We start from the raw sequence: 14,886 nt of genomic DNA, 5'->3' as shown, positions 1-14,886 counted from the left end.
AATTAGATTGCAGATTAAGAAAGGAAGTGAGAGAAGAGCTTTTACCCTACAGAGTCTCCTATGTCAAGTAAAGGGTATTGATGATTGTGTACACAAACTAGAGCTAAAGGAAGAGTCAATCATGTCCTTATAGCTTCTACTAGACACAAGTTTTTGGCAAAAGTTCAACCCCCACTGGCTGACTACAACTATCCTTACATTTCCCAAGCCTGTAGACACTCAACCTTTTCTCCTTTCACTTAAAAGCCCATTTGCTAACTGTCAGAATTGCAAGTCACAGATGATCTACATGAAAATCAAGAACAGAAACATTAATAAACTGGAAGGGATACTGTGGGCTGTAGAAAACACACCGGATAGAGAAAAACTTCCAGAGGAGTACTTGTTACATTCTGTTCAGGAGTCAGATCTTCAGAAGCCATCAGTGAATACCTACCACATTCAGACATTCCGACAACTAAAGCTGCAACAATAGTTAACTATACCATGGCAATCAGGTGCTAAATGAAGAGCTCAGTTAACCATAGACTGAGCTTTTATACACAGCATCACAATGCAACACAAAGCAGAGAAGACCCTAACAGGGATCTAAGATGGCAGCTTAAACAGAACAGCTGTCTTAACAATCTATCTCCACTATTAATACTGGAAGAAATTTTTTGGGTACATACCAAGTACATATTGAAATTCTAAATAAAAAGATTAAATAATAGAATAGGGATACCAATATGCCTCAGTTCTAGTCAAAATCTTCATTATTTGGAATGTTTCCTGTACCATTCTTTCAGATGACTGATCTATGCCTCCAGATTACAAAGGGAAAATTTCTGAAGAAACTGATGGTATTCAATCATTTTACTCAAATCTTTAGCTCTCAAGGTCAGATTTTAGTAAAGGAGAATTTCTTTGCTGCATCTGTAGCTCTTTTATTGTTCTTTAAGAAAGTTCTTTCAATTATTTTCAACCTACTTCTCCACAAAAGTTAGGCAACACAAACCTGTACCTTCAGCGTTGCCCATTATCATCATTCTCGATGTTTGAGCACTCTCCTCAAAATGCATGATCAAGCATTTTATCAAACGTAAGGATCCACTCTTGCATTGGAAACTCAGAAGACCAACACAAAAGCAGTGGCAGTTTTGCAGCATCCCCTTCACATTATCTTGGAAATCAGCTTTTGCTAATTAATTCTTAATAGTATTAACCAACAGGCTCCCATTCTATAGAAGCATACTCTAAATCAAATAACTTTTGTCATAAATTATTCTTGCCCTACTATGGACAAGCAGAAAAAATACGGATGAACAAAAACAAGAAAGCAACCCAGAGGGAAAAAAAACCAGAACAGGGTGATCAGAAGACAGAGTACAAGCCTGCCGTTTTCTTTACATTCAACTAACAAAAAGAGTTAATACACAAATAAATGGATTTCTGTTGTATAAGAATTAGATAAGGAAAAGCAACTGTCAAGACAAATCGAGTGCTAGTTTGACTGACAGGAATTGTGTTATACTTTTGTCCATTTAACAGCTACTGCCAAAGTCATCAAACATAGCGCCTTCAGTATAACTTAGGGTTCTAGGATAAAGAAAAATGCTGATATACTGGAGAAATCAAATAGCACGATGACATATCACTTGTTACTTTCTCTCATTTCCCTCCCCCCAAACTCATATTTTGAAGACAGTCAAATCCCCTAGCCTGTGTACTAAAGCATTGCCGTCTTAGACCCCAAAGAAATCCTGGAGTATTACAGTAATGGTCATACCTTCATTCTCTGCAACTGTTCTCTAGTGAATACATGCTGTTTCTGTAGTGACTGATATTTTATTTTCACACTGATCAGCTGTCGTTCCATTTCTGCCCTACGGTCCTCCACCTACAGAACATTGTTAACAATTATTACTATGAAAATTATAACATCATTTGTCACTTTAATGATGAGTTTTACAAGATGTTGCCTAGCAACTGACCTTGGTTTCATAAATACTGCTTTTCCAGCAATAGTACTTGAAAATATGTGCTATTGTCATCATGTCAGAGACAAAAGTGAGTAGACTGCTGTAGCAGCTGAAGTCCAATCAGTGAAGTGCAACAGATTTTTCTTTTGTTCTTCTGATATCAAAATTAAGTAACATTTCACATACTTCAGTGTTGCTGTAGAATTATTTTGTCCATTGGCATCAGAACAAATAGTTTAAAATATGAACCATGTACCAATTTAACCCATTCCCTGGGTGTTGTTAGAAAACAAAGTAACTTCCTATGCATTTAACAGCAGCTGAACTCTTACTCAAAAACTTATTTCAAAATCCTCCCAAATGCTCAAGCATCCAGCCATTTTCAGCATGTTTGTGAAACACATCTTTTAATCAGCATCTTTTAATATTTCACATACAATTCTCTGCATTAAAGAAGACTTAGCAGCTGAACAAAACTACTTAGAGCTAGGTAAGAGCTGCAGACAGGAATGTCATGAACCCTCAGTCCCATCTTTTATCTTGATAGCCAGGTAACTTTAAGTGATTCCATTAAGTTTACTAACTTCTCAACTTCAGAGTGTGCACAGAAATTGTTTTTCATAGATCAGTTCGTATACAGTTCAACACTGAAGTAGTACTTGAGGAATACAGATTCATGCTGGCCAGATCAGGTACAGATACTCTAATATTTTCAATGCAATTTAAGAATAAAACTTAGGAAGTATTTCTTCTCTTCTGTGTATATTCTCAGTTATCTGTGTCAGAATTGTACCTCAGCAAAGAGAGAATTGCCTTTACTTGTAGGGTCCAAAGATTGCTGCACTGCATGATCCAGCTGAACCTGAAGCTCCTGATTAGCTTCACGAGCTTTCTAGATTAAAGCAAAGAGGATTTTAGTCATTTAAGCATGCGATGTACTGCGTATATGAATTTAATCAGATAGTTTTACCTCCTTTAAATTTCCTATGCCTTTAGTACACATTGTATTATCCCGCAGTACTTAACTATGTATACAGTTCTAGTCAGTCAGAGACAATCAATTTTGTTTCACTAAAAGGCTTAATATTCCACTTGTTCTTCAGGACAAAAGCACAACTAAAACCTTTAAAGGAAAATTCTGATGTTTAGCAACTAGATTGCTGGTATTGAGACTATTAGCCTTGCTGTGCTATTTAGTCACAAATCCTCTACTCCCCAGCACAAAACTTTCCAAGGCATTCAGTAGGAACTTGAAACAAGTAAGAAGGTCCTGTTATGAGGCAGTGTACTGCAATGCAAAGGATCTCCACACACAGCCTTCCACAAAAGAACGCCAATATAAACAGTATTTAGCAACAGGTAACACGAAACATGACTAGCCAACACCCTTTTGTTTTTTCCCTCTGCCTTCTTTTTCCCTCTCTCCTCAGAACTCCTCTCTCAAAACTCCTATTTCACTGAAAAACTAGCAGCACAACTTGTAGAATTCAGGGATTATCTACCACTGTTGAATAGAATTAAGAGAATACCTCTAATGCATTACAATAAGAAACAACTTCTTTTTCTCTCTCTTCTTTTTCTCCTTGTAGACGCTCCAGTTGATTACGTAAGTTATGGTTTATAAGTTCTAATTGTTCTTTACTGTACTGCATTTCATTCAGCTGTTCTTCAACACTGGCCTAAACAAAACAACAAAAAAAAAATGAAGTATGAAATAAAAAGTTTAAAACAATTTGCAGAAAAGCAGGCCCAAGTGAATGAAACAGGTTAGGAGTAATTACTTTTAATACAAAATATTCAAAGGACATTGTATTGCAGTCTAGTTAAGGCTAGTCATTTTTTTCTGTGCATACTGTATTAATAGTAAGCTAATCATAAGGTAGCAATATATATGAAACATCTAAAAATTAAATGAGCAGAAGTACAGAATTTTATCTTCAACTAGCCCACATTCCTAATAATTAAGTACTAGTCACAGACCTTCACGCTTTCAAGTTCAGTGAGTTCCATCTGAAGATTCAGCATTTCTGAGGACATGGTCTCATGTACACGTTCAGACATCATATGTAGTTCTTCTGATTTGGCAGCAATTATTTCCTTCTGATGATCCACTTTATGCTTCAGCTGTTTCTCTGACAGTCGCGTTTCATCTAGTTCTGCTTTCAGGTTCTCCAACTTAAAGACAGTTGACAACTAAGTAGTACCATTTTATGGTGAATTCTTGAAAAGAACAATACTTTTGATGCTGCTCTACTTCCAGAAAATGTCTTAGAAATACAACTTAAGAGTAAACTTTTAAAAATAAACTTTGAAATTTTATGTAATTCACAATGTAACTATGAAGATGTTTGTTAAACAACCAAACAAGCTCCTGTACAGTGTAACTATTTACTAGATTTGTTTTGGTATTAAGTGTGCAATTACAAGTTAATTATGTATTCTTTAAAATACTAATTTTTAGCTGTATATTAGTTGCCAAACCTTGTTTTTGAGGTCGCTGATTTCTTGTCCATAGAATCTGGCAAGCTGTTCTTTCTGTTTATCTAGTTGCATGTTTTGCTGTTGCTTAAAGGAATCACATTCAGAACTCAAGGTTTCCAACATTCGATTCTTGAGTTCAATGTCTCTCTGAAGAGAGTATTTCTCTTGCTCAAATTTCTGAAAGAAATAACATACTAATAAATCTAGAAGTAATATTCGTAAATGATGGGGAACAACAGATGAAATGCAGGCTCAGAACCAAGATATTAAATGCCTAAAACTTGTAGATCATTCAACCTTTTGTTGAAGTCCCAGTTAAGGAACTGTCATACCTATGTTTTAAAAAATTACAAAAACAGACCTCCCAAAAGCCCCCCAAAAACCACTCTAAATTTTTATGACTTATTTGGTTGTGTAATATTCTCTTCTTCATGGAAACTGTGTATTTCTTTGCACCCAACATGAACGATGTGGCATCTTTTCTGCAAGTGTAACAAAGAAATTTAGTGAGAGGTTGCATGTCCTTCCTACCACCATGCAACCCCATTATATTAAATATTGTTACAGTCCATCAAGTGTTCCTATACTGAAAAACAGCTGGGTTCAATGTTTGGTAAAGACATCTAAATTGTCTATCGTTTTGTAATAAATCTCATCAACCCTTCCAGAATGAAGAATGACTTTGTAATCAGCTACCATCTATGTCTGATTACATGTTTGCAAATTATAAAGGGCAGCTTCATTTTACTCTTCCATGAGCTAGCAATTAAGAAAAAAAAAAAAAAAAAAAAAAAAAAAAAAAAAAAAAGGAGTCTTGGAAGCAGAAAAGGTAAATCAAGGACAGGCTTAGCTCTCAAATATATAGGACAAGAGTTGTAACTCAAAGATAAAGACAGAGCACAGAAAAGGTTTGGGAATGCACTGCTGGTCAGATCTAAGAAAGGCAAAAATTTAGAGTATGTCTATACAGACTTTTACAGAAGTATACACCCATTCTTCTGAAAGACTCTTGTGCCTACTGTTAAAACTTACACTTGGGTTCACAGTAACTGCTCTGGCTCACAGATTCCAAAGAGAAACACAGATTCAAAAGCTCAGAAGACTCCATTGGATAACCACAGATCCCACACAAAATGTTATTCTACTGTACGAAAGCACACAATTCTTTCCCTCCGCCCTTGGAATATAAGTTACTAACTGATCCTGTTTACACAAGCTCGTAACTTTGCTCCAGCCTATAACACAGGATTACAACCTGTGCATGCAGCTTCAAAACACAGTAGCCACCATCTCAGCTTTTCTGAGCTGTAGAGAAATGTACTAATAAATTCAGACTCCCCTGGTATTTAGAAAATTTGAGAACCTCACTACAGAAGAAATCAATTTTACAGTCTTGCAGCTAGCTTTCTTTTTACTGCTTTAAGCAAAACAAAGCTTGTAGGGAGAGCATAACACGCATGAATTGCTAAACATACCCAAAATACATGTCCTAAACCAAATTTACTTTAGCAATTAGTATTCATTTTACATTAAAGACAATTAATCCTACATGGTACTGAACACTTGATGCATAATTAGCTATGAAACCCTGTCCCAGCGAGATAAAATTACATTCAATATCTTACAGAAGAGATAAAAAGACCTCTCTACAGATACTTAAAACTTATATAAAATTAATCTAGATTCTAAAAAGCATTTAAAAAAACTGTGACATTCAGAAAATAATTAAAATAAAACAGAGTTCTTCACTGCTCTTTTTTTTACTCAAAGTTTAAAACATCACCTCAGTTTTCTCAGTCAATTCACAACGCATTTGATCCAACTGATTTTGAACTTCACTTTGGGACTCCAATAAATGCAATCCATATTGTGCCGCCTTTCTTCGCTCATTTTCTGCTTCCTTGAGTTGTTGTCTAAGACTTAAAATGGTCTCTGTCTCCATTTTTCTTCCTTTTGTTACTTCAATACTACAAACACAAAATGATTAAAAAATGTATTACAGCAAGTCACAACAGTTAAGCTGAAAGATGTTACTGCATTTCCCTTCTTAATCAGGATACAAGGATATATTTTTTTGCATTAATACAAGACACAGAAAGGATAGCTCACACGCCATCAGCCGTGTGAACAGTAAAATAATAGCTCTTTCTCCACACATTTAGTTCGCATTTTATTCCCAACTATGTCTCAAGCAAGAGCATGCAGCAAAATAATTGTGTACCCAGACTGGTTTCCTAGCACACTAGAACCCGAGTTAATGTAGTATATAGCTACCTTGCCATATGCAAGAGAATGCTAGGAAATAACCTTGTAAAAACACTTTTAGGCATATGGCTGTTGATATTTTCTGTGGCACTGTAAGTAAAGCCACACTAAGTATAGCATTTCTTGTGTACACAAATAACACTTAAGATTCATGTAGGCAGCTGTATTAGCAGGATAGTTTACTCCTAATAACATTATGTGAGATATTGAAACAGATAAAGGTAGATAAAGGAAATAGTCAAATAGAAACTCTGTTAAAATTTATGGAATTTTAACATGGGGATTTTTATTATTTATTAGGGTTTAAAGGCATATTTCATGACTGTTTTTCATTTTAAACTTAAGTCACTGCAGGTAACCTATTTGTTAATAACCAATCCTCTGTCACATGTTTCCGAAAATTCATCCCTTTCTATCTTTGTATCACAACAGTAAAGGTGAACTTTGCAAAAAGTTAGGCAAAGTAAATCCAAAGAAACAAAATAATTTAAAAAAATAAAAATCAAGTCAAAGGAACACCATAAACTTGTATGACTGTTTGCTCCCAAATCTACTAAATCTGCACACTGAAAAAAAATCCTAGTAAGACAGAAAATGCAAAGAAACTCAGGCTCCCGAACAACGTAAGCCGTGAGTTCTCTCACAAAGTATGCAGTAACAATGATATATACTAATACAGAAAAATCTGCAGATGATTTTCCAAAGCTAGGGTTCATAATTGTCATATAATTTCAAGATTAAAGTAAATCTTCATTGAAGATCTTATTCTGTGCTTTTTCTTTTAACAAACAATTTAGTTGTTGCCATTTCTTACCGGAACATATATTATTCTTATGAATATTTGCAAGATGCTGGTCTTAAGAGCAAATTTCAGAGCTCAATACAGGAGTGATTATTTTTAAGAGTCATTATTGTAATATCCAGCCTTCACTTTTTTTTGGCTAACTTTTAGCCGACACAGGTAGCTCCACTAGGAGCTTCCTATAGAAGAAAGGAAAAAAAAAAAAATTTAATACGCAAAAGTCTGTCATGCCAAAACTGTGCTAGTTCCTTTCAGATGTACAAGACAGAAATTATCAAATTGTTTTTCACATTTTCCATCACTTGCTGTTGATACTCTGTTTAACACATACAAAGAGACTGTCCAGCTGGGCTCTGAAACTTCAGTTTTTCACTTCTAACCATGGCAACACTAGAAATACTAGTTTTGCACAATTATGCTAAAATAAGCCAGTTAGAGACAGGACTTTTGCATAACTATAACTAAGAATCAACCATATTACTAGTGGACAGACATGCACGCTGTGTACAACTTACTAATGAGATGTTCAGCTGTAAGATGTAGCTATACAAGCACATAGGCAACCACTCCTGGCATGCATTTACATTAGTAAATGGATTAATCCTTATTCACTTCATAAACAGAATTTTAAAAATAGTTTTATTTAGAATTTTAAAAATAGCTTTATCAAGCAACAGAATAGAGGCAACATAGTAATTTCATTGCTCCCAGCTTACTATATTAAATTTGAGTAACATTTTTCACTCGCCTTCATAAGTCCATTGAAATCTTTCTTGACCTTATTCTTGTACTCCACCTTTAAGAGGAAAAAAAAAAAATGAGCAACAGTTGTCTAGTCCTGATGAGTATAAACTGCAATTATAGCACAGCCCTTCATAGCAGTCCTTTTCTGAAAAGGCTTAACGCCTTTGGCTGTCTCATGAAAATGCAGATCACAAGCTAAAACCCCACAGAAATGCAAATCTTATTCAAATCTCAGTTGAGCCAGCTGTCAGATAGTTTAAAAACAGTCAAATCAGGCAATGTTGCCAAAGGAAAGATGCTCTGCAATTGGCTTGTGGGGCAAGTAAACAGGCTACATCCAGGGTCATCTTCTAGAACACATATCTTTAAGGGTTATTTGGGGAATTTTGTCTTGCTCCCTTCTACTTCTTCAATCTCTTCTGCATGCTCTCCTCCAGTTTCACCTGTAAGATCTTTGAGTACTTAAATAATTTACTGGATAATATTAAAAAGACCTTAAGCTTTTTTTTATTTTTCTAGTTGAAATATAAAAGAGAAATAGGTTTCCTATTCACCCATTTCTTGTCAACTATTAGGGAAAACAGCAAGCTTGCCTTTCAGAGCACAGACACCCTCAACTTTTCATTGTCAACTTTGGATTAAGTTCACAGGACAAGTCCAGGTAGCTTTGTACATATTACTGTATTGTTATATAGAGAAGTAATTGCCTGCAATTTAATATTATATGAGAGGGTAAGTAACCTACCCTGAAAATAATGTTTTAAGATTAATTAAATAGGTGGTAAGGCAAGCAGGTAGGAGGGGAAATAACAGAAATCAGCCTTCATTTATTCTACTGAGAGTTACAAGAGTTACTCACTTTTGTTTAATTATCTTCAAACATTTTATGGTGCATTCTGTACTGAGGGCTCTGGACCTTGATTATTCAACCATTTAAGTACTCCTTCATGAAAATAATAACATAGGAAATAAAAAAAAAAGCACTCTCCTGTCATGCAAACTTTCTTCTCCTACTCAGCAACTGTTCTTCCAGTTAAACTGCTATTCCCAAGGGTCATATGTAAAAGTCATCTATGTTCTTTCTATTCAGAAGTACCTACAGAGCTTTCTGATCACTAACAAAATTAGCAAGATTGTTCCTCTCCCTTAAGCCACATAGTCCCCTTACAATTCAATTCAGTTATCTAAACAAGTCCCTTTCTTCACCTACCAAGCCGCACACTCAAGCTGAAATACTTTCAGCACTAATCACTTTCCCACAAAACACATTCTTCGGTGGATAAGTACAACAGGAAAAAAAAAAAACAAAAAACAAAAAAACAAAAAAAACAACACAACAACAAATAAAAAAACAACCCAGACTACAGCGTGATCTTTCGGTCACTAGGAATTACTCGGCAAGTTAGCACCTGGCTCTGGGAGCACTTTGTTAGCACTTCAGTGTAGGGCAACGCTTAATCTGTCTGTCCGTGCAGGCCGTGACCCCGCTGCAGCTCAGGCCGGTCGCTGCCGGCCAGGCTGCGGGGCCACCTGCGCGCCCCGCTCCGCACCCCGCCACCCGAAATCGCCCCCCACCCCTACTCTCATAATCACGGGCCAAAAAGGCGGAGAGGCAGAGGATTCCCCCTCTCCTCCACTCGACGCAGCACCTCGGGGGGCCGCAGGAGGGGAAGCGGCCTTTCCCCCTTGAGGGGGAGGCAGCGGCAGCGCGACCCCGAGGGGAAGGGCCTGAGGGCCACTGCGCCCCAGGCACTGCCCCGCCAAAGGAGGGCGGGCAGGAGCTCTCCCCTCGGCCCCGCCGCTCGAAAGCGCACCACCCCCCCCCCCCCCCCCCCCCCACACACACACACACACACACACACACACCCCCCCACCGCGGACACGAGGCGGCGGCGGCCCCTCAGCGCCCACCTCCGCACTACCTGCGCCCACCCGCCGCCGCTCCCGCAGTTCAAACTCGGCTCCGCCCCAAGTCTCGCGAGAGTCCCGCGCACCCCCGCCCGCTCCTTTCCCGCGGTGCCGCCAGCTCGCGGCGGAGAGCGGCGCATGCGCCTGGGCGCGAGGCGGGGCGCCGGTGCTGAGGGGAGCGGCCGCCTCAGCCACTCTTCTTCGTTGTAAAGAATAATTGGTCTTCTGAGCTCGGTACGGTGTGAAGGAGCGGTGCAGGTGATGCCGGCGTGGAAGAGTGTTTGTGCGGGGGCCACAGGAAGTTTTCCACAAAGAAGGGAAGGCAATAGCCTTAGCTGCTCAGCGCTAGTTCTCCCGCCCTACCTGTCCCTAGCAGAGCGGACTGCAGTGTGAGGGATATGCTTGGCTCCAGAGCCCCAGGCAGTGCCACCTCGCTCAAAAAAAGCACACAGAGTAAGTGTTAAGAGTCGAAGTGTACAGAGTGCTCTGTATTATCTAGGAAACCTGCCATGTAGAGGAGCAATCTGCTCCCTGCTCCTCCCATGCAGTATTCTGCAGGGGAGTTCTTGGTTTTGATAGTAGAATACCATCTCTGGTTTATCTCACCACTCACTTCCCATCAAGGGAATCCCCTTCCTCAGCAGGGACCACTGAGGCTGCCTACTCCTGAAGAAGTGTAGGCATCTCAATCAAACCTTTCCTTAGATTCTATGGAACTTACTGTCCAAACTTGAGAGCTACACAGCAAGCTATAGTTCTTGTAGCATAGCTATCAACTCAACTTCTAACTTCCTATTTTTCTCCTTAGCTTGCTCTAGTTCCTACTCTTGACTTGCTGCACAAGGGAAGAGTCCCAGGGTGGGATTTCATTGTGTTAGATTGTCCAGAATTCATAGATTCCCTAAACCAGTGAAGTTCTGAACAATATTCACAAAGAAGAGCAAAATTCATCATCTGGAGTATTTCACCATGTGGTTCTGATGGTTATTTGAGAGTCCACACGCAGTTGTCCATGTACCATTTTCTCTGCCCCAAAAGAAAACCTCAATAATTTTTACCCTTTAAGCAGTGGTCAAACTTCTGTTCTGCAAGATAAATATATCTTTGCACTTTGTCTAACCACATCAATAAGTGTGAAAGGTTTATTCTTATATTTAATGTGACATATCTGGCAAAAAACACTGCATAGAAATATACAAAAGCAAATTCTGCCTTTAAAGAAACACACTTCAAGTAATCCAAGGTTAAATTCAAGGAACAGGCTGTAAGTAGATGCAAGGATAACAATCCTATTTGGAGCATCTAGGACAGAAATAGATGTTAGACAAAAGGAGCTTGGAAAATATGCTATAGTGTAAAATTCTACAAAGGAAGCCAATAAAACTACTATGACTTCTATCAAAATGATATTACTTTTCTATCAAAAAGTGAGTCTAGCTTTTGTCAGTAGAAATGGGATTAAAAATTAAGTACAAAATGTTCTCAACTGGCAAGAATGCCAAGTTGATTAAAACAGGGACTGGAAACAAGAGAATCCTGTTGTAATCCTGATTCTGCTGCATTCACTATGCGATTAACCATTCCAAATATCCAAAGTTTAAACTCCCTTGTTTTAAAACAAGGATAACAGTCACCTAAATAACAAATCCATATAATTCTCCTGACAGTTATTTGAGTACATGTTGGAAAAATATAAAAAACACTGTAAATACTAAGTATTAACATGATTGCTCCACCAGATCAGTTATCCGCCATAGCATTCTAAATCATAAAACAGTTAAAATAGCTGCTGCTTCCCTCTGCCTTAAGTTCCACAGTCATGTATAACAGTTGATGTTTAATACATTAAATAGGTTAGCAAAGTCCATAATACTTTCCTCAGCTTAGAATTTCCATTTATGCCTTTAAAACAGAGTTAGGAACTTAACCAATTCATTATTTAAAACATGCCATTACCTTCCAGATACTGTTTTACAGATCACATCTATTTCTTGTGGATATAAAATGTATGCATCAGTTGTTAATAACTTGTTAGCAATATGAACTCGACAATTGGAGTGACCATTTTGTCCGAATGCTACAAGAATATTCACCTTCACCGGTGTTATAATATCTAGTAGCTACATAATACCACTATTTACAGTTTACTACATGCCTTGAGTTCTTCTTGAATTTCTTGAGTTGGACTTAGCTTTGAAGCTAGATTTTATTTTGAGAGGTTGTAGAAGAGCATAGGATGACAAGGTCATTAAGTCCATCATTTGTAGTAAATTTGGCTTTATGGAGACAAATATTGTCAGACTTAACTATAAGAAAACTCTTACTTTTCATGTTTCTTTTCAGCTTAGGTGTTAATTAGCCTCTAGGTTGCCACTGTAACTATATATTTGGTCTTAGAAATTTTTCTCCTGCTTATGACCTCAATAACAGCTATTTTCCTATAGAGATCCTACAAATCCAGTAGTTACTGAAGCATTGAAGTTTCCTAAGCATGCAGTTTGTATATTTTAATTTATTGACCTTTTAGATCACTAAACTTAATTAATTCTGTGCACTGCTGACCCTGTGTAAAAATCTAAATGTGTGTTTTGTAAATCTTATCTCTGCTAGCAAACAAGATTTAGTTACAAGTAATAGAGTACTTACAGCAAGTAGATGTGTTGGGATTTTCCACCCCCCCACCCCCGAAAAGGAGGCTTGTTGCCTTTATCTACATAAAACCGGGTGACATGAAAAAGTCCTCTTATTCTTTCCCTGCTAATTGCTCAGTGTAACATATGAACTGACAAATATTTTACTAGCTGTGCTTCATATCCCAAATGCTATGTGAACTAAGTGAGTAATAGCAGCCTATTGAGAAGCAACTGATTACTAGCTACACAAGTCATTTGGGCACAAGAGATCCAGAATTCAGTATAATGAATACCTGTAGAAGCATTAGGAAGTTTTGTTATTTGGGGTTTTTTCTTGGTTGGTGGGTGTGTTTTTTTGTTTTCTTTTGTTTGTTTGGTTTTGGTTTTATTTTTTTTTTTTCACATGTTCTTGCCCTTCATGATTTAAGAACAACACATTTTGCACAATTTAAAGCCATGTTACTTTATTTGCTAGTGCAACTTCATAAAAGCCCAGGTTTACCCCCTTCCACATTTTTCAGTTGGCAAACATTAAACAGTTCTGCTTGTTTTGCGATAAGGCACTTTCACCTTCAATTAAATAGAGTTTACAAGTCTACATGTTTTAATTTTTCATTGTGAATTCCAAGAGCAGTAATACTAATACCTAACTTATTTTTCAAGGAACTCAAGTAGCTCAGTGATTACAGCAAGAGCTTCAGAGCCAGTAACATACTGTTTCTAATCCTCTCTAAACTATTAGTGACTGACCTCATCCAAATCACTTCATCTCACTATTTCAACCATCTTAGCTAAACAAAGACCCTTTTTGCATTTTTCTTACTAATCTAACCTTAGCTCGCCTTCTGTGGCCTCGCATGATTACTTAGCAAAATCCATCAATTAAGTGTGAGAGTCTCTTTCAAATACAAACTTTCAGATACCCCCTTATGAAAATTTCCCATTACTTCTTTTTCAGATTTGTTACATTTTTTACTACTTGCTTGAATGGGTCAGGAGCCTCACAAGAAATTCTCTGGATTTATGTAATCAAAGGGCCCAATTATGAAAACATACGCTCTTCAGTGTATAAATTCAGAGCCATGCTACAGTGGAAATTTACATACAAGATAACAGTACAAGTTTTATGATATTATCTTCACAAAGTTGGGCTTTTTTGTTTGTTTACACATGGTAGCTCAAGAGATCAGTCAATTCCATAAGAAGTTTACCACTTCAACATGTAGTATAATCTAGAGTGTACTATAACTCAATTTTTTCCTTCTCTAAGCAGAACCTAAATGAATCAATTTAACTCCACATCCAGTATAAATTCAAATTCCCATTTTTATCAATCTGTAATTTAATGGTGATTTAAAACCGCACTGCTTTTTCCACACATTATGAATTTAATTAGTTGACAACAGTTTTCAACCTTTTGCACATAATATATGGTTAATTCAGTATTTAAATGCTGCTCTCTATTATGAAAGAATCTTAGTAACAGCAACAGATCAGTACTTAAAAGCCATATGTTGTGATACAGAAATGTATGTACAGATACCATCACGAACACTGCTAATTGTACAGCTATTTTTTTCTTTCATATACTCACAAACAGCAAAACTCCCTTCCTGCAGTCATATTTCTTTTAACAGCTCTGCTGTCGTGGTAGTTAATATTCCTCGGGTTCTCCTAACCACATAACTTTCTGCAACCCAGATTCTTCTTCCTTCAAAATTAAAGAGAAATAGTGCGGGGAGCTGTATAACACCACCCCCCCTTCCCGGCTGCCTACCCAGCTGCCGTAAATCACCAGCACCACCTTGTGGGTATCTCGCTTAATTACTGCTTCCTTCTTTAACTGGCGGTCTCCTGCCGTTGTAGTTTTCTTTCTGATAATCAGACAAGTATTATGAGAAGTAGGTAACAGATATTAAATAATAATGAGACAGTGTTATTTAATAAAGTGATATAGCTTCACTTTGGTAAAAGATATCTTTCAAATTAGTTTACGTGCCTGCTTTTTTTTTTTTTTTTCAGTAAATAGTTGGATAGGGTAATAATCTTTAATTTTGATTAAATTTAATTTTATACAGATCACAAGGACATA

At 37.3% G+C, this 14,886-nt stretch overlaps 1 protein-coding gene across 5 annotated transcripts in view; it reads right to left on the bottom strand.

The window, feature by feature from the left end:
• Positions 1 to 14,407, bottom strand: part of SPDL1 (spindle apparatus coiled-coil protein 1) — a 33,229-nt gene extending 18,822 nt beyond the window's left edge. The window contains exons 1-8 of one of the 5 annotated variants that reach the window (XM_042790361.1): positions 14,389 to 14,407; positions 8,258 to 8,305; positions 6,226 to 6,409; positions 4,443 to 4,619; positions 3,942 to 4,136; positions 3,491 to 3,640; positions 2,755 to 2,853; positions 1,769 to 1,879 (exon numbers count right to left, since the gene is read on the bottom strand). In XM_042790361.1, the coding sequence (XP_042646295.1) occupies positions 1,769 to 1,879; positions 2,755 to 2,853; positions 3,491 to 3,640; positions 3,942 to 4,136; positions 4,443 to 4,619; positions 6,226 to 6,384 (891 nt within the window). In that variant the 5' untranslated portion in view covers positions 6,385 to 6,409; positions 8,258 to 8,305; positions 14,389 to 14,407. Of the gene's footprint in view, positions 1 to 1,768; positions 1,880 to 2,754; positions 2,854 to 3,490; positions 3,641 to 3,941; positions 4,137 to 4,442; positions 4,620 to 6,225; positions 6,410 to 8,257; positions 8,306 to 9,112; positions 9,197 to 10,164; positions 10,224 to 14,388 lie in introns of those variants that run through there. The other 4 variants (XM_042790358.1, XM_042790362.1, XM_042790360.1 and 1 more) reach the window with 4 other exon arrangements.
• Between the last annotated feature and the right edge of the window lie 479 nt (positions 14,408 to 14,886).

This window comes from Tyto alba, unplaced genomic scaffold, assembly GCF_018691265.1.
Source record: "Tyto alba isolate M040663 unplaced genomic scaffold, T.alba_DEE_v4.0 Super-Scaffold_17, whole genome shotgun sequence".
Taxonomy (NCBI): Eukaryota; Metazoa; Chordata; class Aves; order Strigiformes; family Tytonidae; genus Tyto; species Tyto alba.
This window is presented reverse-complemented; position numbering and strand designations above follow the sequence as displayed.